General features: G+C 43.8%; 1 protein-coding gene across 1 annotated transcript in view; it reads right to left on the bottom strand.

Annotated features, from left to right (window-relative positions):
• Positions 1–27,909, bottom strand: part of LOC141258548 (uncharacterized) — a 395,228-nt gene that overhangs the window by 215,005 nt on the left and 152,314 nt on the right. Inside the window, 9 exon segments of the mRNA XM_073673526.1 lie at positions 10,615–10,743; positions 10,819–10,959; positions 17,473–17,655; positions 21,574–21,656; positions 23,784–23,911; positions 24,016–24,162; positions 24,249–24,413; positions 24,489–24,622; positions 24,995–25,120. Coding sequence (XP_073529627.1) covers positions 10,615–10,743; positions 10,819–10,959; positions 17,473–17,655; positions 21,574–21,656; positions 23,784–23,911; positions 24,016–24,162; positions 24,249–24,413; positions 24,489–24,622; positions 24,995–25,120 — 1,236 coding nt within the window.

Below are 27,909 nucleotides of genomic sequence, written 5' to 3'. Positions count from 1 at the left end.
ACACTGGTCGTGGACCCTGGGTTTCGCCCCACAAAGTCGGGTGCTTTGCTGCCATGTGCCTGATCATGCTGGTGGGGGTCAGGCTGGTAGTTTTGTCACCCCTGCTGATGCTGGCATGGCAGGTGGAACATATGGCCTTTTTGGGGTTATCAGCAGAGTCTTTAAAAAAATTCCAGACTCTGGAAGACCTACCGCTTGTACTGGCAACGTCCCTCGTGTTGGTGTTACGGGGAACGGTTGCCTGCCTTCTGTCTGTGGCCACCACACTGCTTCTTCCTGCCTGTTGGGGTACTCTGCCTCCCTCCCCTTGTGTGCTGCTGGCCTCACTCTGCATGTTCTCCTTCCACGTTGGGTCAGTTACTAGATCATCCACCACCTCCTCCTCTTCCACTTGCGCACCACGATCCTCCTCCTCACTTCCTGGCAATTGTGTCTCGTCATCGTCCACCTCTTGTGACAGATTGCCAACGTCGACTTTCTGTGGCCGTGGCTGTTCAAATATTTGGGCATCGCAACATGGGATCTCCTCTTCCACCACTTCAAGCGTATCAGGCGAGGGGCCCAAATATGGAAATGGACCAGTGAACAGCTCTTCAGAGTGTCCAAGTGTGGGATCACTTGCTGTCTGACGACACTCGGCATGGCGGGAGGAAGGAGCATCAGGGTGAGGAGGAGTATGCGGTCGAGACTCACGGCTTCTAAGAGTTGACCGTGTGGAAGACAGACCGGAGGTGGTGGTGCCCAGGTAACTGGAAGTATTATCTGCTATCCAATTAATAACCTGTTCACACTGATCAGTTCTCAATACTGGTGTTGTTCTGTGCTTCCCTAGTAATTCGGTCAAGAAGTGGGAGCGAGAAGATGTGGCTGTTGGTTGTGGCACATTTTCACCTTGGCCACGGCCCCGTCCTCTGCACGAACCATCACCAGAATGTCCACTTCCACGTCCCTTGCCACGCGCCTTGCCCATTGTAAATTAAGTAAAATAGCTTACACTTGCACTATCAATTGAAAAAGGGTAATAAAGAGTAGATTAGAACCGTGGAAGAGGAAAACCACAGTTATTGTTTACTGGGGTATACCACACTTTTTTAAATAGATATATTTGCGGCTGAACAGTGAGCGACACACTCAAACTGCTTTTTTTTTAGATACCAAAGGCCCAAAACTGGATAGTACAGCGATTTGACCCGTGGAACTGCGAAACCACACTGGGATGTCGGGCCTACACAAGACTATTTTCAACAGATATATTTTTGTGTCACAACAGTCAGGAGACACTATTGTTTTTATTTAGGGAAAAAACTACCAAAACCTGAATAATAGAAATTTTTTTACCGTGGGATGGCAAAACCACAGTTATTGTTTACTGGGGTATACCACACTTTTTTAAATAGAGATATTTGCGGCTGAACAGTGAGCGACACACTCAAACTGCTTTTTTTTTAGATACCAAAGGCCCAAAACTGGATAGTACAGCGATTTGACCCGTGGAACTGCGAAACCACACTGGGATGTCGGGCCTACACAAGACTATTTTCAACAGATATATTTTTGTGTCACAACAGTCAGGAGACACTACTGTTTTTCTTTACGGAAAAAACTACCAAAAGCTGAATAATAGAGATTTTTTACCGTGGGATGGCAAAACCACAGTTATTGTTTACTGGGGTATACCACACTTTTTAACCGGTTCAGGACCGCCCACTGTACATGAACGTCGGCTCTGCCCGGGCTCTGTGCAGCGCCGACGTTTAAAAACGGTGGGTGGTCCCGCAGCGCTCAGGACCCCCAGGGTCCTGCTAGCGCTGCGGTACCGGTTCAGAGCGATAGCTCTGACATGTGGCATCATGGGGACCTGAATGGATCAGGTCCCCATGATGTTAACCTGTTCCTATCTTCTAGATGCCGCGATCCATAGCGATCGCGGCATTTAAAAGATAGTAACAGCTGGTGGTCGGCGATCGGGACCCCCCACATACCTCAGGAGCGGCGGGGATCCCGGTGCTGTGACCTCTGACATCATCGAGACCTGATTGGCTCAGGTCTCGATGATGTCAGCGTCACAACAGCCAATCAGAGAGATCACCAGGGAAGTTTGTTTTAGCAACAAACTTTCCCGGGCGATCTGCCTGATAAATACACTGTTTCTCCTCCGATCTCAGTGAGAGAGCAGAGGAGAAACAGTGTGACAAGAGCTGTGTCAGCCTTGCCACTGTGAAAGTAAAAAAAAAAAATAAAAAATAAAGTAAGAGTTAGGGTTAGTCAGTCCTGTCAGATCTATCAGTCAGTCAGTCCTGTCAGATCTATCAGTCAGTCAGTCCTGTCAGATCAGTCAGTCAGTCCTGTCAGATCAGTCAGTCAGTCATTCCTGTCAGATCAGTCAGTCAGTCAGTCCTGTCAGATCTGTCAGTCAGTCAGTCCTGTCAGATCTGTCAGTCAGTCAGTCCTGTCAGATCTGTCAGATCTGTCAGTCAGTCAGTCCTGTCAGATCTGTCAGTCAGTCAGATCTGTCAGTCAGTCAGTCTTGTCAGTCCTGTCAGATCTGTCAGTCAGTCAGTCCTGTCAGATCTGTCAGTCAGTCCTGTCAGATCAGTCAGTCCTGTCAGATCAGTCCAGTCAGTCAGTCCTGTCAGATCTGTCAGTCAGTCAGTCCTGTCAGATCAGTCAGTCCTGTCAGATCAGTCCAGTCAGTCAGTCCTGTCAGATCTGTCAGTCAGTCAGTCATGTCAGATCTGTCAGTCAGTCAGTCCTGTCAGATCTGTCAGTCAGTCAGTCCTGTCAGATCTGTCAGTCAGTCAGTCCTGTCAGATCAGTCAGTCCTGTCAGATCAGTCCTGTCAGATCTGTCAGTCAGTCAGTCCTGTCAGATCAGTCAGTCAGTCCTGTCAGATCAGTCAGTCCTGTCAGGTCAGTCAGTCCTGTCAGATCAGTCCGGTCAGTCCAGTCCGGTCAGTCCCGTCCGGTCAGTCCCGTCCGGTCAGTCCCGTCCGGTCAGTCCCGTCCGTTCAGTCCAGTCAAAAAATCTAAAAATAAAATGGCCCGTCAGACTTATACCGCAGAAGAGGTGTATGCCCTGCTGTGTTCTGACACTGATGACAGCGCAATCTCAGATGGAGATATGGATTTTGAGGGCTTTAGTAGTGGCGATACTGAGAGCTCAGAAATGAGCAGTGATTCTGTTCCATCCTCAAGCCCAAGGACCAGTACAGCAATAGGTGCAAATAGCGCTACTGGAGAAACGTCTCCAAATCAGGGAACACTGCCCAGTACAAGTGCTGTCCCTGCTACTAGTGAATTGGCGCACCCCAGTGTACAAGGGGCTTTGCCACATGATCTAGCATTTCCCAGATGGGAGGCTTCGGATTCGGCTGCTCCATTCAGCCCTGATTTCAACGCCACTCCTGGTATAAATGTGGAGGTGGAAGATTTTGGACCAATTCATTTTTTTAATTTGTTTTTTACAGACAGCTTGCTAGAGCATATTGTCGTGCAAACAAATTTATATGCATCCCAATTCATAAGCCAGAATCCCCGATCTTACTATGCTAGGGCAAATTTATGGACACCAACTAATGTCCCGAAAATAAAAAAAATTTTAGGACTTACATTTGCCATGGGGCTTGTTAAAAAACCGAGCATTCGATCCTACTGGTCCAACCACCCTGTTCAAGCCACCCCTATGTTTTCAGTCATTCTGCCTAGGACCCGTTATGAAATGCTCATGCGGTTTTGGCATTTTAACGACAATAGTCAATGCCTGCCCAGAAATGCCCCAGAACATGACAGGTTATATAAAATTAGACCCATCATTGAAAATTTGTCAGAAAAATTCTTAAGCCTCTACACCCCAACACAAAATATTTCTATAGATGAGTCCCTTGTAAAATTCAAAGGAAGACTGCACCTCAAGCAATTTATCCCATCTAAAAGGGCAAGGTTTGGAATAAAGCTCTATAAAATGTGCGAAAGTTCAACCGGATACACATCCGCTTTTCGCATATATGAGGGGAAAGACAGCCAACTAAACCCACCAGGATGCCCTACTTATCTGGGGACATCTGGAAAAATTGTTTGGAGCTGATAAGTCCATTTTTTCAAAAAGGCTACAATCTATATGTGGACAATTATTACACCAGCATACCCCTATTTAAAAGTCTGGTTGAACACAACATCGTGGCTTGTGGGACCATCCGTAAAAACCGTCAGGGGTTTCCACAACCATTGGTCAACCAAAAGTTTCAAAAGGGGCAGTCAGGGGCTGTACGCAATGGAGAGCTGCTTGCCCTGAAATATAGGGATAAGAGGGATATTTTTGTCCTCAGCTCAATCCACACAGATGCCACAAGGGCCACTGTAGAACTAGGATCCACCACTCCGAAGCAAAAACCTGTGTCAGTCATTGACTACAACAAACACATGGGGGGTGTGGACCTTGCAGACCAGGTTCTACAGCCTTACCAGGTATCAAGAAAGTCCTATACCTGGTATAAAAAGTTAGTTATTTATTTGTTTCAGGTGGCCACATACAATTCTTTTGTGTTGTACAAAAAAGCAGGAAATTCAGATCCTTTTCTTGATTATCAAGAAAAGGTAATTGAAAATCTTGTCTTTCAAAGTGTTAGCCCCGCTCATCCATTAGAATCTGAGGATGTGAAAAGACTCACTGAGCGACATTTTATTGCACTTATTCCAGCAACGGAAACAAGAAGGAACCCCCAGAAAAGATGTCGTGTATGTACTAAGAGAGGAATGAGGCGTGATACCCGCTACTATTGCCCACAATGCCCATCATTGCCAGCCTTATGTGTCACTGACTGCTTTAAAATCTACCACACAGAACCACGTTTTTAAACTGTAAAAATGTATCCCAATTTGTCATTCAAACATTTGGTTCATTTAGTGAATGACATATTCGAGTAGAGCTCACTTAATTTCCAGGGGGGGTTCTCCAGAATCTAAACCTTCCATTGCGTGCTTGTTTCTGGAAATCATCCATCGAGTTAAAATGGTCACTAAACCCATAGATGAATTCCCATAGGGGTGTCATTTCCAAAATGGGGTCACTTCAGGGGGGATTCTTTAGCTCTGGTACTCTGAAAAGTGCCAGAACAGCATAATCCCCCCTGAAGTGACCCCATTATGGAAATGACACCTCTGTGGGAATTCATCTATGGGTTTAGTGACCATTTACCTATCTACTTATTTTCCCACCACTAGATTAATTTATACAGAGGAGTAGATTGTAAAATTCGGTCACTTGTTGTGGGTTTCCTCTGTTTAGGCACCTCAGGGGCTCTCCAAATGCAACATAGCGTCCGCTATCCATTCCAGTCAAATTTCCATTCCAAAAGTCAAATGGCGCTCCTTACCTTCCAAGCTATGCCGTGCGCCCAAACAGTGGCTTTGCACCACATATGGGGTATCAGCGTGTTCAGGAGAAATTGCACAACACATTTTGGGGTCCATTTTTTCTGGCTGCCCTTGTGAAAATTAAAAATGTGAGGCTAAAGTAGCAGTTTTGTATTAAAAATGTGTTTTTTTATTTTCACCCTTCAACATTATAAAATTCTGTGAAGCCCCTGGGGGTTCAAGGTGCTCACCACACATCTAGATAAGTTCCTTGAGGGGTCTAGTTTCCAAAATGGGGTGACTTGTTGGGGGTTTCCTCTGTTTAGGCACCTCAGGGGCTCTCCAAATGCAACATGGCGTCCGCTATCGATTCCAGTCAAATTTCCATTCCAAAAGTCAAATGGCGCTCCTTACCTTCCGAGTTATGCCTTGCGCCCAAACAGTGGCTTTGCACCACATATGGGGTATCAGCGTGCTCAGGAGAAATTGCACAACACAATTTGGGGTCCATTTTTTCTGGCTGCCCTTGTGAAAATTAAAAATGTGAGGCTAAAGTAGCAGTTTTGTATTAAAAATGTGTTTTTTTATTTTCACCCTTCAACATTATAAGATTCTGTGAAGCCCCTGGGGGTTCAAGGTGCTCACCACACATCTAGATAAGTTCCTTGAGGGGTCTAGTTTCCAAAATGGGGTGACTTGTTGGGGGTTTCCTCTGTTTAGGCACCTCAGGGGCTCTCCAAATGCAACATGGCGTCCGCTATCGATTCCAGTCAAATTTCCATTCCAAAAGTCAAATGGCGCTCCTTACCTTCCGAGCCATGCCGTGCGCCCAAACAGTGGCTTTGCACAACATATGGGGTATCAGCGTGCTCAGGAGAAATTGCACAACACATTTTGGGGTCCATTTTTTCTGGCTGCCCTTGTGAAAATTAAAAATTTGAGGCTAAAGTAGCAGTTTTGTGTTAAAAATGTGTTTTTTTATTTTCACCCTTCAACATTATAAAATTCTGTGAAGCCCCTGGGGGTTCAAGGTGCTCACCACACATCTAGATAAGTTCCTTGAGGGGTCTAGTTTCCAAAATGGGGTGACTTGTTGGGGGTTTCCTCTGTTTAGGCACCTCAGGGGCTCTCCAAATGCAACATGGCGTCCGCTATCGATTCCAGTCAAATTTCCATTCCAAAAGTCAAATGGCGCTCCTTACCTTCCGAGCTATGCCTTGCGCCCAAACAGTGGCTTTACACCACATATGGGGTATCAGCGTGCTCAGGAGAAATTGCACAACACAATTTGGGGTCTATTTTTTCTGGCTGCCCTTGTGAAAATTAAAAATGTGAGGCTAAAGTAGCAGTTTTGTATTAAAAATGTGTTTTTTTATTTTCACCCTTCAACATTATAAGATTCTGTGAAGCCCCTGGGGGTTCAAGGTGCTCACCACACATCTAGATAAGTTCCTTGAGGGGTCTAGTTTCCAAAATGGGGTGACTTGTTGGGGGTTTCCTCTGTTTAGGCACCTCAGGGGCTCTCCAAATGCAACATGGCGTCCGCTATCGATTCCAGTCAAATTTCCATTCCAAAAGTCAAATGGCGCTCCTTACCTTCCGAGCCATGCCGTGCGCCAAAACAGTGGCTTTGCACAACATATGGGGTATCAGCGTGCTCAGGAGAAATTGCACAACACATTTTGGGGTCCATTTTTTCTGGCTGCCCTTGTGAAAATTAAAAATTTGAGGCTAAAGTAGCAGTTTTGTGTTAAAAATGTGTTTTTTTATTTTCACCCTTCAACATTATAAAATTCTGTGAAGCCCCTGGGGGTTCAAGGTGCTCACCACACATCTAGATAAGTTCCTTGAGGGGTCTAGTTTCCAAAATGGGGTGACTTGTTGGGGGTTTCCTCTGTTTAGGCACCTCAGGGGCTCTCCAAATGCAACATGGCGTCCGCTATCGATTCCAGTCAAATTTCCATTCCAAAAGTCAAATGGCGCTCCTTACCTTCCGAGCCATGCCGTGCGCCTAAACAGTGGCTTTGCACCACATATGGGGTATCACCGTGCTCAGGAGAAATTGCACAACACATTTTGGGGTCCATTTTTTCTGGCTGCCCTTGTGAAAATTAAAAATTTGAGGCTAAAGTAGCAGTTTTGTCATAAAAATGTGTTTTTTTATTTTCACCCTTCAACATTATAAAATTCTGTGAAGCCCCTGGGGGTTCAAGGTGCTCACCACACATCTAGATAAGTTCCTTGAGGGGTCTAGTTTCCAAAATGGGGTGACTTGTTGGGGGTTTCCTCTGTTTAGGCACCTCAGGGGCTCTCCAAATGCAACATGGCGTCCGCTATCGATTCCAGTCAAATTTCCATTCCAAAAGTCAAATGGCGCTCCTTACCTTCCGAGACATGCCGTGCGCCCAAACAGTGGCTTTGCACCACATATGGGGTATCAGCGTGCTCAGGAGAAATTGCACAACACATTTTGGGGTCCATTTTTTCTGGCTGCCCTTGTGAAAATTAAAAATTTGAGGCTAAAGTAGCAGTTTTGTGAAAAAAAGTTAAATGTTCATTGTTTTCTTCCACATTCCAAAAATTCCTGTGAAGCACCTGAAGGGTTAATAAACTTCTTGAATGTGGTTTTGAGCACCTTGAGGGGTGCAGTTTTTAGAATGGTATCACTTTTGGGTATTTTCTGTCATAAAGGCTCCTCAAAGTCACTTCAAATAAGATGTGGTCCCTAAAAAAATGTTTTTGGAAATTTTGTTGGAAAAATGAGAAATCGCTGGTCAACTTTTAACCCTTATAGCTTCCTAACAGAAAAAAATTTTGGTTCCAAAATTGTGTTGATGTGAAGTACACATGTGGGAAATGTTATTCATTAACTATTTTGTGTGATATATCTCTCTGATTAAAGGGCATGAAAATTCAAAGTTTGAAAATTGCAAAATTTTCAAAATTTTTGCCAAATTTCCGATTTTTTCACAAATAAACGCAAGTGATATCGAAGAAATTTTACCACTATCATGAAGTACAATATGTCACAAAAAAACAGTATCAGAATCAGGGGGATCCGTTGAAGCGTTCCAGAGTAATTACCTCATAAAGTGACAGTGGTCAGAATTGAAAAAATTGGTCCGGTCACGAAGACAAAAACAGGCTCTGGCGCGAAGTGGTTAAAATAGAGATATTTGCGGCTGAACAGTGAGCGACACACTCAAACTGCTTTTTTTTTAGATACCAAAGGCCGAAAACTGGATAGTACAGCGATTTGACCCGTGGAACTGCGAAACCACACTGGGATGTCGGGCCTACACAAGACTATTTTCAACAGATATATTTTTGTGTCACAACAGTCAGGAGACACTACTGTTTTTCTTTACATAAAAAACTACCAAAAGCTGAATAATAGAGATTTTTTACCGTGGGATGGCAAAACCACAGTTATTGTTTACTGGGGTATACCACCCTTTTTTAAAGAGAGATATTTGCGGCTGAACAGTGATCGACACACTCAAGCTGCTTTTTTTTTAGATACCAAAGGCCGAAAACTGGATAGTACAGCGATTTGACCCGTGGAACTGCGAAACCACACTGGGATGTCGGGCCTACACAAGACTATTTTCAACAGATATATTTTTGTGTCACAACAGTCAGGAGACACTACTGTTTTTCTTTACATAAAAAACTACCAAAAGCTGAATAATAGAGATTTTTTACCGTGGGATGGCAAAACCACAGTTATTGTTTACTGGGGTATACCACCCTTTTTTAAAGAGAGATATTTGCGGCTGAACAGTGATCGACACACTCAAGCTGCTTTTTTTTTAGATACCAAAGGCCCAAAACTGGATAGTACAGCGATTTGACCCGTGGAACTGCGAAACCACACTGGGATGTCGGGCCTACACAAGACTATTTTCAACAGATATATTTTTGTGTCACAACAGTCAGGAGACACTACAGTTTTTCTTTACGGAAAAAACTACCAAAAGCTGAATAATAGAGATTTTTTACCGTGGGATGGCAAAACCACAGTTATTGTTTACTGGGTATACCACACTTTTTTAAATAGAGATATTTGCGGCTGAACAGTGAGCGACACACTCAAACTGCTTTTTTTTTATACCAAAGGCCCAAAACTGGATAGTACAGCGATTTGACCCGTGGAACTGCGAAACCACACTGGGATGTCGGGCCTACACAAGACTATTTTCAACAGATATATTTTTGTGTCACAACAGTCAGGAGACACTACAGTTTTTCTTTACGGAAAAAACTACCAAAAGCTGAATAATAGAGATTTTTTACCGTGGGATGGCAAAACCACAGTTATTGTTTACTGGGGTAACCACACTTTTTTAAATAGAGATATTTGCGGCTGAACAGTGAGCGACACACTCAAACTGTTTTTTTTTTAGATACAAATGGCCCAAAATGGATAATACAGAGGTTTGAACCGTGGAAGTGCAAAACAACACTTCTGTTTCTCTAGCCTACACCAGACTATTTTCAACAGTTATATTTGTGTCTGAAAAATCAGAGACACGCTTTTTTTTGGGGGGGGGGGGACACACCAAAAGGTTAATAAGACGGGTATTTGTACAGTGTGAAGGAGGAAAAAAAAAGGAGGATTTAGATAAAAAAAAAAGGATTTTTCCTGGCCCCCGACACCTGGTGCTAAGTCCAGCAATTTCAGCAACAGGAGCACACAGGACTGTAATGCAGCGTTTGCTGGTATAACCACTGTGTCTCCTATACAGCCTGCCTTCCTGCCTGGTATCTGGGATGGATATTAGTCCTGAAAAGGACTGTTTGTTTGTTCTGGCAGCCTTTACAGACCCTACACTAACTATTTCGCAGTTTACATCTCTCCCTAAATCAGCAGCGCTGTCCCTACACTGTCTAATCCGGAGCGACTGTGTCCAAGATGGCGGCGCCCCGTTTTAAATACTCGAGGTGACGCTGTGCGGCCAGCCAATCACTGTAATGCCCACAACCAACATGGCTGCAGTATTACAGTGACTGGCTGGCAATCCCTGCATGTTCATTGGCTCTGTAAAGAGCGCCAAACATGCAGGGCGGAGACCCGAGCTCCCGCCCGAGTAATCCGGAAATGCTCGGTGCTCGCCGAACATCCCGAGTAGCGTGATGCTCGGGCGAGTACCGAGCAGTGTCGAGCATGTTCGCTCAACACTATATATTATACATTATCTAATGTAACATTATGACTACATTTTGCCCTGTTGTATAAATTGTGGGTTTGTATCTCATTTACCTGGCCTTGGTGGCCTGTAGTCTTGACAGTTAATTGGTGGTCTCTTCTGCATGTACATAGTGCAGAACTGAGGATCATATACATCATTGCAGCACCAGTCGTACGCCTGAAGCTCTGCATCTAGTACATCTAGGAGATAAAACATTCATTTCATTGCATCTTTCTTACAAGTAGCGTTGTCTTATTATAAATCTTCTCACTCACTATTGTTTGATGAATGAAAAGTCCATTTCTGTTCCTGGAAACCCTCTAAGAACTGATTCTTGTGGTAGTATACACATCTCACACCTGCATTGTGCCTGTTAGGAGATGTGCTGCGGAAAAGTTTTATATAGTTTGACTCTCCTGAAAGTAAAAAACATGTATAAGAAATATTTGCAAGAACAAAAAATAGCAGAAAAAAGGGTATGTTTTTACAAGATTTGCTTTAAACAAATCCATTGTGCATTTTGAAAAAAAGTTGCAGCAGAAATATACAGAATAATTTCAGACTTCTGCTGTGACGTGGTATTTGTTTTAAGTGCAGAATTTGTGGACACTCTCTATCATATGAATCTGTCAGCCAAAAACTCATATAAAATTAGTGGCTTATACAGTAGAGACACAATCTGGCCCATAGACTCGGCTCCATACAACTCAGAGCTTGTACAGAGCCATAATACAACAGTAACAATGAGCCCATAGAGATAGGAGGGGGCAGGAGTCGGGCGTAGCTAGAGAGAAGCCCCGCATGACTGGGATTGGCCGGGAGGAGCCGAGTTTGGAAGATGCGGGGGTTTGAGATTGGGTGAGGACGTATGAGGGCGGGCATTAAAGAGTTGAGGGGTGGTCTGTGGGAATAGTGCGGGAAAGTGCCATTCTCCTGTAAGGACTCCGACAGTGAAGACCCCATATAGCACAAATTCCTACCTCTATGGAGTCCGTGGAAGCATTGGTGGCCCAGCTGCGGGACACGGCCCGTTATAGAGAGGGAGGCTGGCTGGCGTCCCAGCTGTCAGCCTTTCTGGGGGCAGCACGTGCGGAGGAGGAGGCACCGGGACCCAGCAGGAGATCAAGAAGATTGCGGCCTCCGGAGCGGCTATCACCCGAAGTACTTGCGGGCAGCAGGCGGCGGCTGCGGAGCCCCTCACGGGTCCCTGCGGGTAGTGAGCAGCAGAGTGCGGTGCCACGCCGCCGGGCTCGCACCCGGCCTGCAGGCTCTGGTCGGCGTGGATCGGGGACCGGCACCGAGGTACAGGCTGCACAGAAAGTGCGGGCTGCACAGGAATTGCGGGCCGCACAGGAAGTGCGGCTGGCGGCAGCAGCGCAGCCCGGACTGGAAGTCAGGGCAGCGCCCAGCAGGGACATCCCTGCATCAGGCAGATCTGCCTGCACACGGCGCAACGCCGTGGATCGGAGGCGCGCAGCAGTGGAGCCAGCGGGACGGACATCTGTAACGGCAGGTATCCCTGGCGATGCTCCTGTCGGGGTACCTGCCAGACGGAGCGGAAGACTCACCATACGGCGGCGATCGGGGGGCTGGCAGCAGCAGAGAGAAGCAGCACTGGCAGGCCCAGCTCTTCAGTCTGCAGGGGGTGGCAGAGTGGAGCTGCCTGGCAGTCACATCCCATCCAGCACGGACCGGGCCAGTCGGTCCGGGTCTGGGGGCGATTGAGGTCACAGGCCTACTAAGTGGAGCAGAGTGAGGACAAGCGGGAGGCGAACTCCAGGCGTGGGAGCACCAGCAGCTGCGGCAGGCGCTTGGGACCCCCCCGGTGACGAGGAGGCTGGGGGCGCGGGCCTCAAGCATGGTCGCCAATCGGAAGGATCGGATTTGGAACAAGGAACCGACAACTCATGGGACTGGAAGGACTCAGGATTGTTGGCTGGCGGGGACACAGCACCTGCGCAGCTATGGGAGTATGATTATATGTCTGGTTTGTTGCCCGCAGGGGCTGTATCACAGGGGATAGCGAGTAGTCAATTAGTGGGGTACGATGAGAGGAATGTGGGTGGGCCGAGTGGGGCACAGGTACCGGGGCTTAGTGATATTTTAAACACTATTTCGCAATTCTTGCTGAGGTTAGACAGTGGGACAGAAGGTGAGACGGGTGTCTCGCCCGTGAGAGCTTGGTTGCCAGGGCAGGCGGCGCAGCGGGCTAGGCCTGAAGGGGTCAGGTCAATGGTTGATAGCGAGGAGGTGTCATATGGGGTTTCGGTATCGGTGCAAACTGAAAAAGAAAAAGGGTATACGGTGAAGCTGGATGATAGGGCAAGGGGTGAGTTGTACGTGTGTTTTGAGGGGCCTTTGGGGGCACATTTAAAAAAAGAAGTAAGGGAAAAAATTTGGCGGGATGAGTATGTTGAAATTTTCTCCTTCCTTCCCTTTGAAAAGTTCAATTTAGATAAGGGAAAGAAGGACGATAGCAAGAAGGAGGAGGAAGAAAAGCAGAGGTGGCGTTTGATTCCCCAGACGTTTGTAAATTGGTTGCAAGCGTTTGCGATATTAACTAGCGTTATCAGGGAAAAGTTGCTCTGGTTTATTTTGTTATTTGGATTCTATAGGGGAGGCCCACCGTACATACGGGGGGCAGACATGGTTACGTTACGACGAGCAGTTCAGGCAGAGGAAGGCAGTGAGGCCAGAAATTAAGTGGGATGAGAAGGACATAGGGTTGTGGCTTAAGGTAATGGCTCCGGCCAGGTACGGGCAGTCCTTTCATGGGAGTGGGGGCAGCGGTAGACAATCATCTGGACACGGGGGGGGGGGTAACGCGGGGGCGCAGGGAGGAAAAGAAAAACAGGGAACGTGTTGGCAGTTTAATGACGGTCAATGCAAGTACGGGAACAGCTGTAAGTTCAAACACGTGTGTTCCCATTGTAGCGGGAGTTCCCACGGAGCCTCAAAATGTTTCAAGAAAGGAAAAGGGAAGCCTTCAGTGGGTCCCGGTCAAGGGGGAGACTCCAGTGAAAATTCCCGGGATGGCCCCCTTTCTAATTAGATATCCAGATCGGGAAAAAGCGGATGTTATTAGTCACGTTTTTTTCGAAGGTTTTAGGATTCCTCCACCCGCACATAAAGTTCCTTTTTCATTTAAGAATTTGAGGTCGGTCCAGTTGCATCCAGACGTGGTCAGTGCAAAGTTGTCTAAAGAGGTGGAGTTGGGTCATATGGCTGGTCCTTTTCAGCATTTGCCGGGTGAGGGTGTGATTATTTCACCTTTGGTAGTGCCGCAGAAGGAACCGAATAAATTTAGTTTGATTCAGCACTTGTCATATCCAAAAGGGCTTTCGGTGATGGTATTGATCAGGATCTATGTTCGGTGGATTATACATCATTTGATGCGGCAGTAAAATGGGTGCGCAGGTATGGGCCTGGGTCGTTGTTGGCTAAGACCGACATTGAGTCGGCGTTCAGATTGCTTCCGGTGCACCTGGATAGCATTCCGCTGTTAGGGTGTTTTTGGTGGTGTGAGGAGTACTACCTAGATAGATGTTTGCCCATGGGTTGTGCAATTTCTTGTTCGTTGTTTGAAACTTTTAGCACTTTCTTGGAATGGGCGGTACGGGACGTTGCAGGTGTACAGTCGGTCATTCATTATTTGGATGATTTTTTTGTTTATAGGTCCTCCAGAATCGTTAGTGTGTGGGAACTTGTTAGCACCGTGTTTTGGGTGGCTAAGCGTTATGGCTTTCCGCTGGCAGAACAAAAAACAAAAGGGACTTGTACTGTGTTGAGTTTCTTAGGTATTCTGATTGATTCAGAAAAGATGGAATGTCGTTTACTGGAAGATAAATTGCTCATGCTGAGGCAGGAGGTGGACAGGGGGGGGGCTTGCGTAAGGTAACGTTGAAGGAGTTGCAGTCCCTGTTGGGGAGGTTGAATTCCGCTTGCAGAATTATGCCTATGGGCAGGATTTTTTGTCGCAGGTGTGAGGGCACCGCACCACTTCATTAGGTTGAATAGGGACCACAGAGATGACTTGGAAGTGTGGAAACGTTTTTTGGTGAATTATAATGTAAGGCCGTTAATTCAGCAGGATTCCATGGACAGTTTTGATTGCGAAATCTATACGGATGCAGCCGGCGGGACAGGTTCCGGAGCGTACTGTAAGGGGAGGTGGAGTGTTGGAGCGTGGGCAAAATTGTGGAAACAGTTGGGTTACACAAAAACTTGGCCTTGTTGGAGTTGTTCCTAATAGTGGTGGCGGTTTCTATTTGGGGGGAATATTTCTTGAATAGGAAAGTACGTTTTCATTGCGACAATATGGCAGTGGTGGCGGTGATTAACAGTTTATCGGCCTCGTCCCTTCCGGTCATTAAGCTGCTCAGGGAACTCGTGCTCAGGTGTCTTGTATTGAATGCTTGGATTTCAGCTGTACATGTTCTGGGTGTTCAGAAATCTATAGTGGATGCATTGTCTCGTTTTCAGTGGGATCGTTTCCGGGCTCTGTCGCCAGAAGCGGAGGACGTGGGAGATGAATGCCCTTCGCACGTGTGGCGACTGATTACAGAGGAGCAGGAAGGCTTATTCGGGAATCTATTGCGAGTAATACCTGGTTGGCCTGCGAGGCATCATGGCGAGTATGGCAAAGTTGGGTGCCTGAATGGGGGCCAATTGTACGTGACGAGGATAGAAGTATGGCGGTTTTGTTTCTGATTGGTAAGGCATTAGAGATTGGGTGGTCCGGGTCAAGGGTTAGTAAGTTCATGGCTGGGCTGGCTTTCGGTTTTAAATTGCAGGGAGTAGGGGACGCCACAAAATCTTTTTTAGTCAGGCAGGCATTAAAGGGTTTCAGGAGGGGCAGACACATGCCAGACAAACGAAGATCAGTGTCGTTTACTACATTAGAGGGTTTGGGCACAGTACTAAGAAGGATTTGTAGTTCTAGTTTTGAGTTGGCATTGTTTAGGCTGGCTTTTTCGTTAGCTTTCTTAGGCGCAATGCGAGTTGGGGAATTGGTGGCTCCAAGTAAAAGCAGGGCGGGGGGACTGTGAGCCGAGGATGTGGGATATTAGGTTGGGGGCATTGATTATTGGTTAAGACACTCTAAGACGGATCAAGCTGGAAAAGGCAGGCGTGTGGTGTTCTGTAAGGTGGACGGGGAAATGATGTGCCCAAGTAGATGTTTGGAAGAATATTGGCAAGTATGGTCGGGTAGAGTTGGCCCGCTTCTATGCCATGAGGACGGAACGTTTTTGTCCCGTTTTCAGTTTACTGCAGTACTCAAAAAAGGGATTCTCAAGTTGGGACTTGGCCCCGAATTATATGGCTCACATTAATTTAGGATTGGGCAGCGTCAGAGGCAGATAGGTACGGTTTGGGTGCTGTGGTGATAAAGCGCATCGGCAGGTGGAATTCTGACCGCTATCTTAGGTATGTGAGATATTAATTATGATAAGGCAATGGAAAAAGTATCTCATCAAGTTGGTTAATATGTTTTTGTTAATCATTTTAGGTGCTGGTCCATTGTTAGCCTGGATTTTCAGACATTTATTCGTGCATTGGGGGGCACGGCGGGCCGACGTAAGGCCAGACGGTAGGCAATTGGGTTTTGGTAGGGAGCAGATTGTTGTCCGCTGGCTGGGTTTTAGGGGGATGGTGTGGAGTCGGTTTTTGCCTGACTTCCACAAGGCGGCACGGTTGGTTTGAGCACCTGATATCTTGGTGGTTCACATAGGTGGGAATGATTTGGGAACAAGGCCCGTTAGGGAATTAGTTTGTGACATTCGCTTCGATTTTTTGAGGTTATGGACAACTTTTCCGGGGTTGCTGACGGTGTGGTCAGACATCGTGCCTAGACAGAAGTGGTGGGCGGCAAGATCATTAAAAGGAATCAATAGAGTGAGGGTGAAGTTGATTAGGGCCATAGTGGCCTTTGTATCCAGGAATGGAGGTGTAAGCATCAGACATTTAGATTTTAGAGTCTGGAACGGGGAATTTTTGGCTGGAGGATGGTGTTCATTTGAATGCCATCGGAATTGATCTCTGGGCTTTGGCAATACAGGATGAGATTGTTGGGGTTGGGGCACTCACGAGCCTGAGGTGTCAGGGCTGTGCGTGGTTGGCGAGGGGTGGGGTTCTTGGAGTTGGTACTGATTTGTTGGTACAAGGAATTTGCAAGAATTCCGGGCAGTTTGAAGTTACATGGGGGGTGGTCTGGCAATTTTTGGTCAGGGCTCTGGACGGGGTTTTATCCTGGGAGCTCTTTGGTGATTAATCTGTCACGTATTGTGGAAGCATGGTGCCCTTGAGCTGGTGGTGCACGGCTGAGGGTAAGATGGCGGTTGGATTTCTTTTGTGTATAAAAGCCAGACCTATTAGCTCCAAGAACCCTCCGCTCTTATTTTATCTGGTATTATTATTGTTAAAATGTTAATGTTTGTATGTTAATAAAATGGCCGCTGTGGCCAAATTTATCCAAAGAATCTATTGGTGAAGTGTTTTTATTCAGGGGGGTAAGGTGTAGCGTTGGAGAAGGTGGAACGAGGTAAATAAGGTAAGAAGCCGTACTGGCCGTACCCGGTCAAGAAAAAGCTCATTTTGAGTCCTGATAACCATCTTTTTTCATTCTCCCTGGCGTCACCTAAGTTTAAATTTTGACTTGAGTCAAAAGTTTGAGTAAAGTGAGACTCAATGGCATATTAGGATGTGCTGTCTGACAATCCAAAAAATTGTATACTGCTCATTGGCCTCTTTATGAAAAATAAAATATGTCTCTCACTGTCATATGCAGGTAAGTTTCTTAGTTCGAAGCAGATATGGCACTGTGCTAAGAACAGAATAATGGAGAGCAGCCTAGCAGATGTCACAATGACTGTTCCCATTTCTGTTTAGATAAACCCCTTTTATAAAGAATAAGGCTCAGGGGTCTTTACCCTCTTTTGTTGCTCTGTAGCGGGAATCAGCCTTCGCCTGCCGGAATAAACAGGGGCATGACAGCAAACCAGAATTCCACTGTGAGGGATTTTCGCGCTGATTATTGAACCAGTTGAGACATTTCATACGACTGTTCTCCACTGCGGAATTATCCAGTTGGTAAATCCAGAGTCCTCTCATGTCTGCAAAAGTAAGAAAAGGAAATAATGCGGAAGTAGTAGAACAATGTAATAATTAACAAGCAAAATGTTGGCATTTTAAAAATCATTAGCATGTGTAACATACAGCATGATGGCTCAGTGGTTAGCACTGCAGCCTTGCAGCACTGAGGTCCTGGGTTCAAATCCCACCAAGGACAACATCTGCAAGGAGTTTGTATGTTCTCCCCGTGTTTGCGTGGGTTTCCTCTGGGTTCTCTGGTTTCCTCCCACATCTCAAAGACATACTGATAGGGAATGTAGATTGTGAGCCCCAATGGGGACAGTGCCAATAATGTCTGTAAATTGTCTGAATTGTAAAGCGCTGCAGAATATGTTGGCGCTATATAAATAAAAAGATTATTATTATTATAACATGTCCAACGACCTAGTCAGTTTCAGAGCTATGACTGCAATCTCTAAATCAAAGAGTTTTCAAGCGTGCACTCCTTTCCTAACTGGACAACTTTATTAGACTGCAGCAGTGGCTGGTAACCTAGTCATCTACAAACTCCCTCTACTCCTGATAAAGGAAGAGTTTTTCATAATTAGGGGCGTACATAGAAATCATGGGGCCCCATTGCAGAAGTTCTAATTGCCCTGCCCCCCCACCCTACCCCCCCAAAAAAAACTGCTTTGCAGCAGTTACAAAGCAATGTTCTTCCTACTGAAGCCCTAGGTTCCCCTTCCATTGCCCTCGTAAAGTATGATGCCAACAAAAGTGTTCCCCAAACACAGTATGATACCCACCACAGTGAATTCCTACACAGCACCCTCCAGATGCATAGTATGATGACCCCACTGTACCCACCTGGAAAAGTATGTAGACTCCAACTGAGTATGATGCCCCAACTGTGACCTCAACACAGCCCTACACACAATATGACGGCCTCCACGCAACATGATGGACTACATACAAACCTCCAAACTGTATAATGGCCCCCATATAGCTCTCCAAACAGTATAATGGTCCCCACATAGCCTTCCATATAATATAATGAGCTCCACATGACCTTCCATATATTATAATGGGCCCCACATAGCCTCCCAAATACTATAATGGGCTCACATAGCCTTCCATATAATATAATAGCTCCCAAATAGCCTTCCGCTTAATGTAATGTGCCCCACACAGCCTTTCATACAGTATGTTGGCCCCACATATCCTTCCATATAATATAATGGCCCAACTTAACTTTCCATATAATATAATGGCCCCACATAGCTTTCCATATAATATAATGGGCCCCACATAGCCCTCAATGTAATATAATGGATCCCACAATGTTCTCATTGATTAAAAAAAAAAATACTCACCTCTCCCCGTTCTCCACTACTTTGGTCTCCTCAGTGTGTATTCTTCAGCTCTGCACTGCTTAGCACAGCAGGCGCATTGTAGTGATGTCATCACGCCCACTGCGCTGAGGCATCAGACGCTCACTCCTCCATCATTGCTTTCAGCTGTATTGGCACCCAGGATGCCGACACAGTTGAAACTGCAACACCGGGCAAGGGGAGGGCCCGGTGCTGGCAACGGAGCTGGAGCCGGGCCTCCTAGTCTCATGGACCTCATTACGGCCGTGTGGCCTGCCACCATTGGCAGTACGCGACTGTTCATAATTAAATTGCAAAGTTGTTTGTTTTTAAAAACACATGGCAATTTTAACAATGCCTTTAATAATTTTGCTACATTTATACCTGTCCATGTGAATCAGAGTAAATATATGCCACAAAACGCAGTAAAAGGCATGCCCTCTGCTGTTAAGCCTTGCTAACTTTTAAAAAAAGTGGCAGGAGGAAGGTAAAAACTTTGGTGCCAAAAGCAAGTGTGCACAAATATTTGTGATTTTTTTTTAAACTGCACCATGAGTTTAATGCATTTTTTTCATTCATTTTCTGGGTGGCTTCACTTTATTTTTTAGAATTTTTTGCCATGAATTTTTTAATATGAGTTTTAATTCCAACAGCAAATTCAGTGGGACATAATAAATGCCATACCTAGAAAAGTGAAATAATAATTGACACAAAAAAGCAGACTGTTCATGTTTGTTCAATATACTGTCTCTATTGCCTTATAATTAACATTTGTCTGTTTTTTAGCCTAACAGAAGGTGGCCAAAAAAAAGGACAGAAAGATGCAAAGATGGCACCCTTGGAATTTGCTAGTCATGCAAATTTAACCCCTTAGTGATAAGGGCAATTTTTTCAAATCTGACCTGTGTCACTTTATGTGGTAATAACTCTGGAATGCTTCGACAAATCCCAGAGATTTTGAAATTGTTGTTTCGTGACAAATTATATTTTATAATAATGTTAATTTTAAGTCAATATGTTTTGTGCTTATTTATAAAAATATTAGAAATTTGACAAACATTTCAAAAACTTTGCAATCTTCAAACTGTGAATGATTATCCCTTAAATCCAGATAACCAGACCACACAAAAACATTAATAAATAACATTTACCTCATGTCTACCTTACATTGGCACCATTTGTAAAATGCTCTTTTATTTTGTTAGAATTTTAGAAGTTTTAAAAATGTAGCAGTGATTTTTCATTTTTTCAAGGAAATTTACAAAACTTTTTTTTTAGGGACCTGTTCAGTTTTAAAGTGACTTTGGGGGTTCTACATATTAAAAAACCTCCAAAATTGATACCATTTTAAAAACAGCCCCCCTTAACATATTCAAAACTGCTGTTAACCCTTCAGGTGCTTCTCAGGAATTAATACAAAGTGACATGACATGAATGAAAACATTTATTTTTTCCACCTAAATGTTACTAACTTTGAACACTATAGCCGGCAGACTCTAAGGCCACTGTTTGGCTGTGAATTGCCATGGCAATATTCAGGACCACACAATCGTGATCTCAAGGTTCCAGTAAGGTTAAAAGAGTCCCTACACTGTGTTAACTTTCTAGATGTCGTAGTCACTATTGACAGCAGTATCTAAGGAGTTAAATGGCTATGGTCGATGTAGCAGGGTGTCAGCTGTAGTGTACAGCATACAGCTGCTGGATTTTCACCCATCGGGGGGATACTATTCTCTTATATCCCAGTCAGTAAAAAGACATATTCGTGGTCACTAAGGAGCTAAATAACATTTTACTAATTCTACATTTTAATAATGTTTGTAAAGTAACTCAGCTATTTTAAAGTGAACCTGTCAGATCATTTGTTGATACTAAACTTCCCGAATGTCTTATTAGTGATGCAATGAGTATCACTAATATGTTCTCAAGCAAAACATCCGAGTATTCATGTCAAAAAATACTTTTTATCATTAGGCTATTGCTTAGTAGACCTTGTCTTTCAGTCATATGGTTGGCACTTTTGATTGTTCCAGTCACGATCTTCTTCATAATAGTCACGCCCAGTTGTCTGATTGATGGCTAGGATTACCCTGACATGAAGGCAATCGCTGAGTAAATCCCACGCTTGCACACTGACGACCAGCTCTCCGGGCATGTCCACTGAAACTTGGTGTACGTCCCTAGCTTAATTTCCCATCTGTGCATGCTACGGAGCCGCTGTAAGTGGCTGTGTAATGTGTATATTGGAAGCGCACGTGATTGCTGTGACGTTGGGGCAGTCCACGGCATCAATCAGAAATTGTTGGGCGTAACTACTATGAAGAATATCGTGACTGGAATGACCGAAAGCAGCACCCATACGACTGAAAGACAACGTCTGATATGCAATTACCTAATGCTAAAAAGATTTTGACATGAGTACTAGGACATTTACCTAGAGAACACAGTGTTAGTGATACACATTACGTCACTAATAAGACATTGGAGGCAGTTTAGTATCGACAAATGACGTGACAGGTTCCCTTTAAAATAGAATATATAGAAATGTCAGTCAGCCTGATTTTTTATAGATAAAAACTGGACACCTACCTGAATTGCTTCCAATATAGAGGTCTGGACGGTGTATATTCACTGCTATGCCATCGTTCAAGAAAAAGTTATCCTTGTTCCCACTGATCATAGCAAAAACAGTCCATTAGTTTCTTGCAACATTTTATGTTCTTTAATAATTCTTTATCAATAACACAACAAATATATACAGTACAGACCAAAAGTTTGGACACACCTTCTCATTTAAAGATTTTTCTGTATTTTCATGACTATGAAAATTGTACATTCACACTGAAGGCATCAAAACTATGAATTAACACGTGTGGAATTATATGCTTAACAAAAAAGTGTGAAACCACTGAAAATATGTCTTATATTCTAGGTTCTTCAAAGTAGCCACCTTTTGCTTTGATGACTGCTTTGTACACTCTTGGCATTCTCTTGATGATTTTCAAGAGGTAGTCACCGGAAATGGTTTTCACTTCACAGGTGTGCCCTGTCAGGTTTAATAAGTGGGATTTCTTGCCTTATAAATGTGGTTGGGACCATCAGTTGTGTTGTGCAGAAGTCTGTTGGATGCACAGCGGATAGTCCTACTGAATAGACTGTTAGAATTTGCATTATGGCAAGAAAAAAGCAACTAAGTAAAGAAAAACGAGTGGCCATCATTACTTTAAGAAATGAAGGTCAGTCAATCCGAAAAAGTGGGAAAACTTTGAAAGCGTCCCCAAGTGCAGTTGCAAAAACCATCAAGCGCTACAAAGAAACTGGCTCACATGAGGACCGCCCAAGGAAAGGAAGACCAAGAGTCACCTCTGCTTCTGAGGATAAGTTTATCCGAGTCACCAGCCTCAGAAATCTCCGGTTAACAGCAGCTCAGATTAGAGACCAGGTCAATGCCACACAGAGTTCTAGCAGCAGACACATCTTTTCAACAACTGTTAAGAGGAGCCTTTGTACAGCAGGCGTTCATGGTAAAATAGCTGCTAGGAAACCACTGCTAAGGACAGGCAACAAGCAGAAGAGACTTGTTTTGGCTAGAGAACACAAGGAATGGACATTAGACCAGTGGAAATCTGTGCTTTGGTCTGATGAGTCCAAATTTGAGATCTTTGGTTCCAACCACCGTGTCTTTGTGCGACGCCGAAAAGGTGAACGGATTGACTCTACATGCCTGGTTCCCACAGTGAAGCATGGAGGAGGAGGTGTGATGCTGTGGGGGTGCTTTGCTGGTGACACTGTTGGGGATTTATTCAAAATTGAAGGCATACTGAACCAGCATGGCTACCACAGCATCTTGCAGTGGCATGCTATTCCATCCGGTTTGCGTTTAGTTGGACCATCATTTATTTTTCAACAGGACAATGACCCCAAACACACCTCCAGGCTGTGTAAGGGCTATTTGACCAAGAGGGAGAGTGATGGGGTGCTACGCCAGATGACCTGGCCTCCACAGTCATCAGACCTGAACCCAATCAAGATGGTTTGGGGTGAGCTGGACCGCAGAGTGAAGGAGAAAGGGCCAACAAGTGCTAAGCATCTCTGGGAACTCCTTCAAGATTGTTGGAAGACCATTTCCGGTGACTATCTCTTGAACCTCATCAAGAGAATGCCAAGAGTGTGCAAAGCAGTCATCAAAGCAAAAGGTGGCTACTTTGAAGAACCTAGAATATAAGACATATTTTCAGTTGTTTCACACTTTTTTGTTAAGTATATAATTCCACATGTGTTAATTCATAGTTTTGATGCCTTCAGTGTGAATGTACAATTTTCATAATCATGAAAATGCAGAAAAATCTTTAAATGAGAAGGTGTGTCCAAACTTTTGGTCTGTACTGTATATCCAGGTATAGAAAGGCAGGTACAGTATATACTGTATAAATTTTGTGCAAAGGAAGCAGCATTCAATATATTATCTAGAATTGACATAAGTACTATAGACTAGAAAGGTATGTTTGCAAATGTAAACTCATAAATTAAAAAGATTTTGAAGGAATTTAATGGAATTAAGTAAAACTGATTCTGATGTCATATATTGTATCAATCTGTAGTCCAGGTAGTTTAGTAAAATATAAAGAATAAAGTTTGCTTTACATTACAGATGAGTTCCCATTAGCTGCAATGGATATCAACACTCTTGTGTGCACTAATTATTACTTATGACTAATTACTAATTATTTCTAATATTACTCGAGGTCTATTCATTCTAGCTTGAAATCTTTAGTCTGAGCCAAGAATAGAAATCTTACCTGCAGTAACCAATTAGAGGTCTTGGGTGACGATCTATTTCATCCCAATTCATTCCACCATCTTTAAACCAAACAAGCACAAAGGCCTGGAATCCATCAGTGGTCAGCACAGCCTGGTATGTGTTGGTCTTATAGTGAAAAGAATAGATAATGTTATTATACAGAAATGTACAGGACACCACAATGGTTAATTTTTCTAAGTTCTGTACTATAATTAGGGTTTTGTTCTCACCTTGTTGTCGTTTTCCTTTGCTGGATACGCGGAAACATTCTCCCAGGTAATCTTCAATGTCCACTGAGCTGTGTATGAGATCTTGAAGTTTCTGCTAATGATGACCTCAACTTTTGGAATAACAATGCCGTCATTGTTGGTGTATTCCTGAAAAGGGACAATTATAATTGATTACATTATGTGGCTTACACTCTTTACTTCCCATCATCAATTAACCAGTGTCATAAACTTACCTGGTAGTAAGTAGTTCCCACACCTTTAGACAAGTCTGCATCACTCCAAAATGCAGCAATGGTGGCCAAATCATATATTTCAGTAAATCCAGTCTCTGGTGGGTTAGTATATGAGAATATGCTGTTTTTGGAGGTCGGGAAGACAATCAGACCGTTGTCTGTATACTATAAAAAAATCCTCAATTTAACAATAATTTTCCATGACTATTGAGTTAAAACATTTATTCAATTTATACTTACATAGACAAAGTTTCTTAAACTGTTTCCAAAAGGAAATCCTGTTTTTGGCTGGAATACCGGAGAGGTAAAGTCTGTTGTTCTTTGGTTATAGTTTATATCACTTGTATTTGTTCCATACGGAAAAAGGGGAATGGCTGCGGTGAAAAAATACATTTATTAATGATAACATTCAAAAATAATAAACTGAATAGTTCTTATTGTTTCTTTAATCTTTTCTATAATAGTTGAAAAAAACAAGACATGATTGAAACAAAATATCAGAAAAAAATGGAAAGGAAAAAACCCTTGTTTCACATTAATTTATGTATTTAATAAGTAGAGTAAAAAGCAAACATATGTCGGTAATTAATTTTAATGAAAGAAACATATTCAGCAAAGATTATTTAGTGATTTATCGCTTCACTGTGCACCACAAACCATAGAAATTTAAAGAGACTTCTATGGCGTAATAAGTGACAGCATTACCCATGCGTGAGTGTGTACACGTTCAGAACAATGTCACTTACCTGTACAGTAAACACCATCTCCTGTGTAGTATGCCAAACATTTGCAATAAAAAGATCCAGCCACATTAGAGCATATGGCATTTTCTGAGCAATTATTCAATGCAGGACTAGAGCACTCATTAATATCTAAAATGAATTAAATATAGATATTGTTTTAATTACAATGAGTACTTATATCACTATTTATAGACTGGTAATGATAGAATCGTATTATACTCAAGATTTTGAAGTGATGGCAGACAAGTACATAACTTTCTTTAACACACATGAACAACACATTATTACACAGATTTTAACCTTGATTCAAGGTGATTGTTCAAGGCAATATGTATGCCAATTTATATGATTATTATTTTGAACTTATTGGCCATGTACAGTAACGCCTCTCATGAAAAGCCACATTTTAAAGAGTTGGGGGAGCTGACATAAAAATGCTAAATAATTTTGTAACATTTCTTACAGTGTTACCCCAGATTTCTGCTGCAAACTGTCTCACCCTCTATGTGTGTATCTGTGTTAAGATTTACTACTATAATATATCTGGTGCATTCATAGGTGGATTATAATGAGGGCAATCTGGGCTACCGCCCGGGGCCCCAGGCCTCCAGGGGGCCCGGGGCTCCAGGGTGTCTATGGCCAGATTGCCCTCATTATATCTGCGGCGCCGTGGCACATACCGGCAGACAGTGGAGGGGGGGCCCCCGGACCGCTCCCCCAGCAGCGGCGCACGGCCGCTACTTCTTCTTCGGCCGGGCCAGCACTGCACCTGTTAACTTCCCTGTGCTGGCCCAGCCGCATCACAGCTAGGAAGACAAAAAAGGGGGTGGGGTGGAAAAGCTCAGTGCTTGTGTGAGCCTGTATGGAAGTGGAATATACGTGCAGATACAGTGGTCTGCTCACCTGAGTGGGTTGTGCAGACCACACAACCCAGGTTAAACAGCTACTGGCGCTGATAGCGCTGCCACGATGCCTACAGTGTTTCCTCTGGATTAGCAGATGGAGCTTCCAATCATGTGATTCCGGGTGGGGTCACATGGGTGATGACATCATCGCAGGTCCTACAGGTCCTGCAGCTGAAATTGTATCCAGTTCTCGGCAGCCTCCAGCCACAACTCCCAAGGGAAAAGTGAACAGTGTGCAAATTGAAGTGGTCAGTGGGGCGCTAGAAACTGGATAAGGCGCTGGAAAAGGATAAAACAAACCTCTTTATTGAAGTATTAATGCCCACAACGCGTTTCTACAGCGGTCTGCTGCTTTCATCTGGTGGAGTTATGGGAAGATGGCAGAAACAGGCACTTTTATACATAAAACAAAGGAACTCAATGGGAGGTGCCAAGGGAGAATTTGGTACTTAACCCCTTAATCACCATTAAAAAAGACAATTACAATTTAATAACAAAGGGACTTAAAAAAGCATTACAGGTCAATAACTACACATTATAAACTTACTATGAAGATGCAAGATGCAGACATTAATGGCAATGCTTTAAAAATACATACATATAAAAATGCATATATAAATGAGGGTAAATAAGCATATTACATAAAAATTGGTGAGGCATATTCTGAGTATACCCCTCAACCAGTTTTTATCCTCCCAAAAATATATAAATATTAATAATTCATCTGCACACATTATCAATCGCTAAATTCAAACCTTCCGGATATAATGTACCCAATTTAAAAATCCAAAAATTCTCTCTCTTCATAAGATAATTAAGCCGATTTGTTACATTATTAGGTACTTGTTCTAAAATCGTGAGTTTCAAGCTAATAGGATCTCTCTGGTGGTCAGTCAGAAAGTGCTTAGAAACACTATGCTGCACATACCCATTCTTAATATTAGAGCAATGTTTATTAAGGCGGGCCGGCATTCTTTGTATAGTTCGGCCCACGTATTGCAAACCACATCCACACTGCAACAAGTAGACCACATAGTCAGAATGACAGTCTACTTTACAGGTGATGGGGAATTGTTCACCAGTGGTTTGCGAGCAGAAGGATACTGCCCCATGATTAATGGTACTACAGCATAAACAGCCAGGAGATCTGCAAGCAAAACAACCTACTCCTTCTTGCCTTTGCCTCCCATATCTCCGTACTGAAGCTGCAGATTTCAATTTCGTGTTACTGGGTGATCGTAAATTCCGATTCTTCCTATAAACAATCCTGGGTTTACATGGCAAATGTTTGGACAAAAGCGGATCCCCCAACAGGATGCACCAATAACGACTTAATAGTTCCTGTATGTACACTCTAGATTTATTGAAAGTAGTCACTAAACTCCAATCTTTATATCCTGTATTCGTATGCTCACAGTTAGGGCTAGAAAATTGAGCCAGACATGATTCCTGACTGAGCGACTTAATTCTTTTATATGCATCCCTAATCAATTTCTTAGGATACCCCTTCCTCAAGAATCTTTTTTCAAGGACATCAGCCTCCTTTTCAAAATCTTCATCCTGCGTACAATTTTTCCGTATACGCCAATACTGGCCATACGGAGTGTTCTTAATCCACCTTGGAAGATGGCCACTGTCAAATCTGAGGTAGCTATTCACATCCACGGTTTTGAAATGGGTGGATGTGAGAAACCTCCCCAAATCATCCAATTTCAAAACTAAGTCAAGAAACTGTATGGAGTCACTTGACATGGATACAGTAAACTTAAGACCCCATGGGTTATTATCCAAAATTTCAAAGAAATCCTGGGCTGATTTTTCCGTCCCTTCCCAGATAAAGAACAGATCATCGATGTAACGACGATATAATCATATATGGCCTTGGGTTAGAGGAGAAGACGTGATGAACAAAGATTCAAAGTGTCCCATGAAGATATTTGCGTAGCTGGGAGCTACCTTCGTCCCCATTGCACAGCCCTTTATTTGCTTATAAAAATTATCTTCGAATGAGAA

The sequence above is a fragment of the Phyllobates terribilis genome, unplaced genomic scaffold, assembly GCF_046119375.1.
Source record: "Phyllobates terribilis strain yellow unplaced genomic scaffold, ASM4611937v1 Scaffold_3__8_contigs__length_932513732, whole genome shotgun sequence".
NCBI lineage: Eukaryota > Metazoa > Chordata > Amphibia > Anura > Dendrobatidae > Phyllobates > Phyllobates terribilis.
Note: the sequence above shows the minus strand (reverse complement) of the source record. Positions and strands in the feature narration are given on the sequence as shown.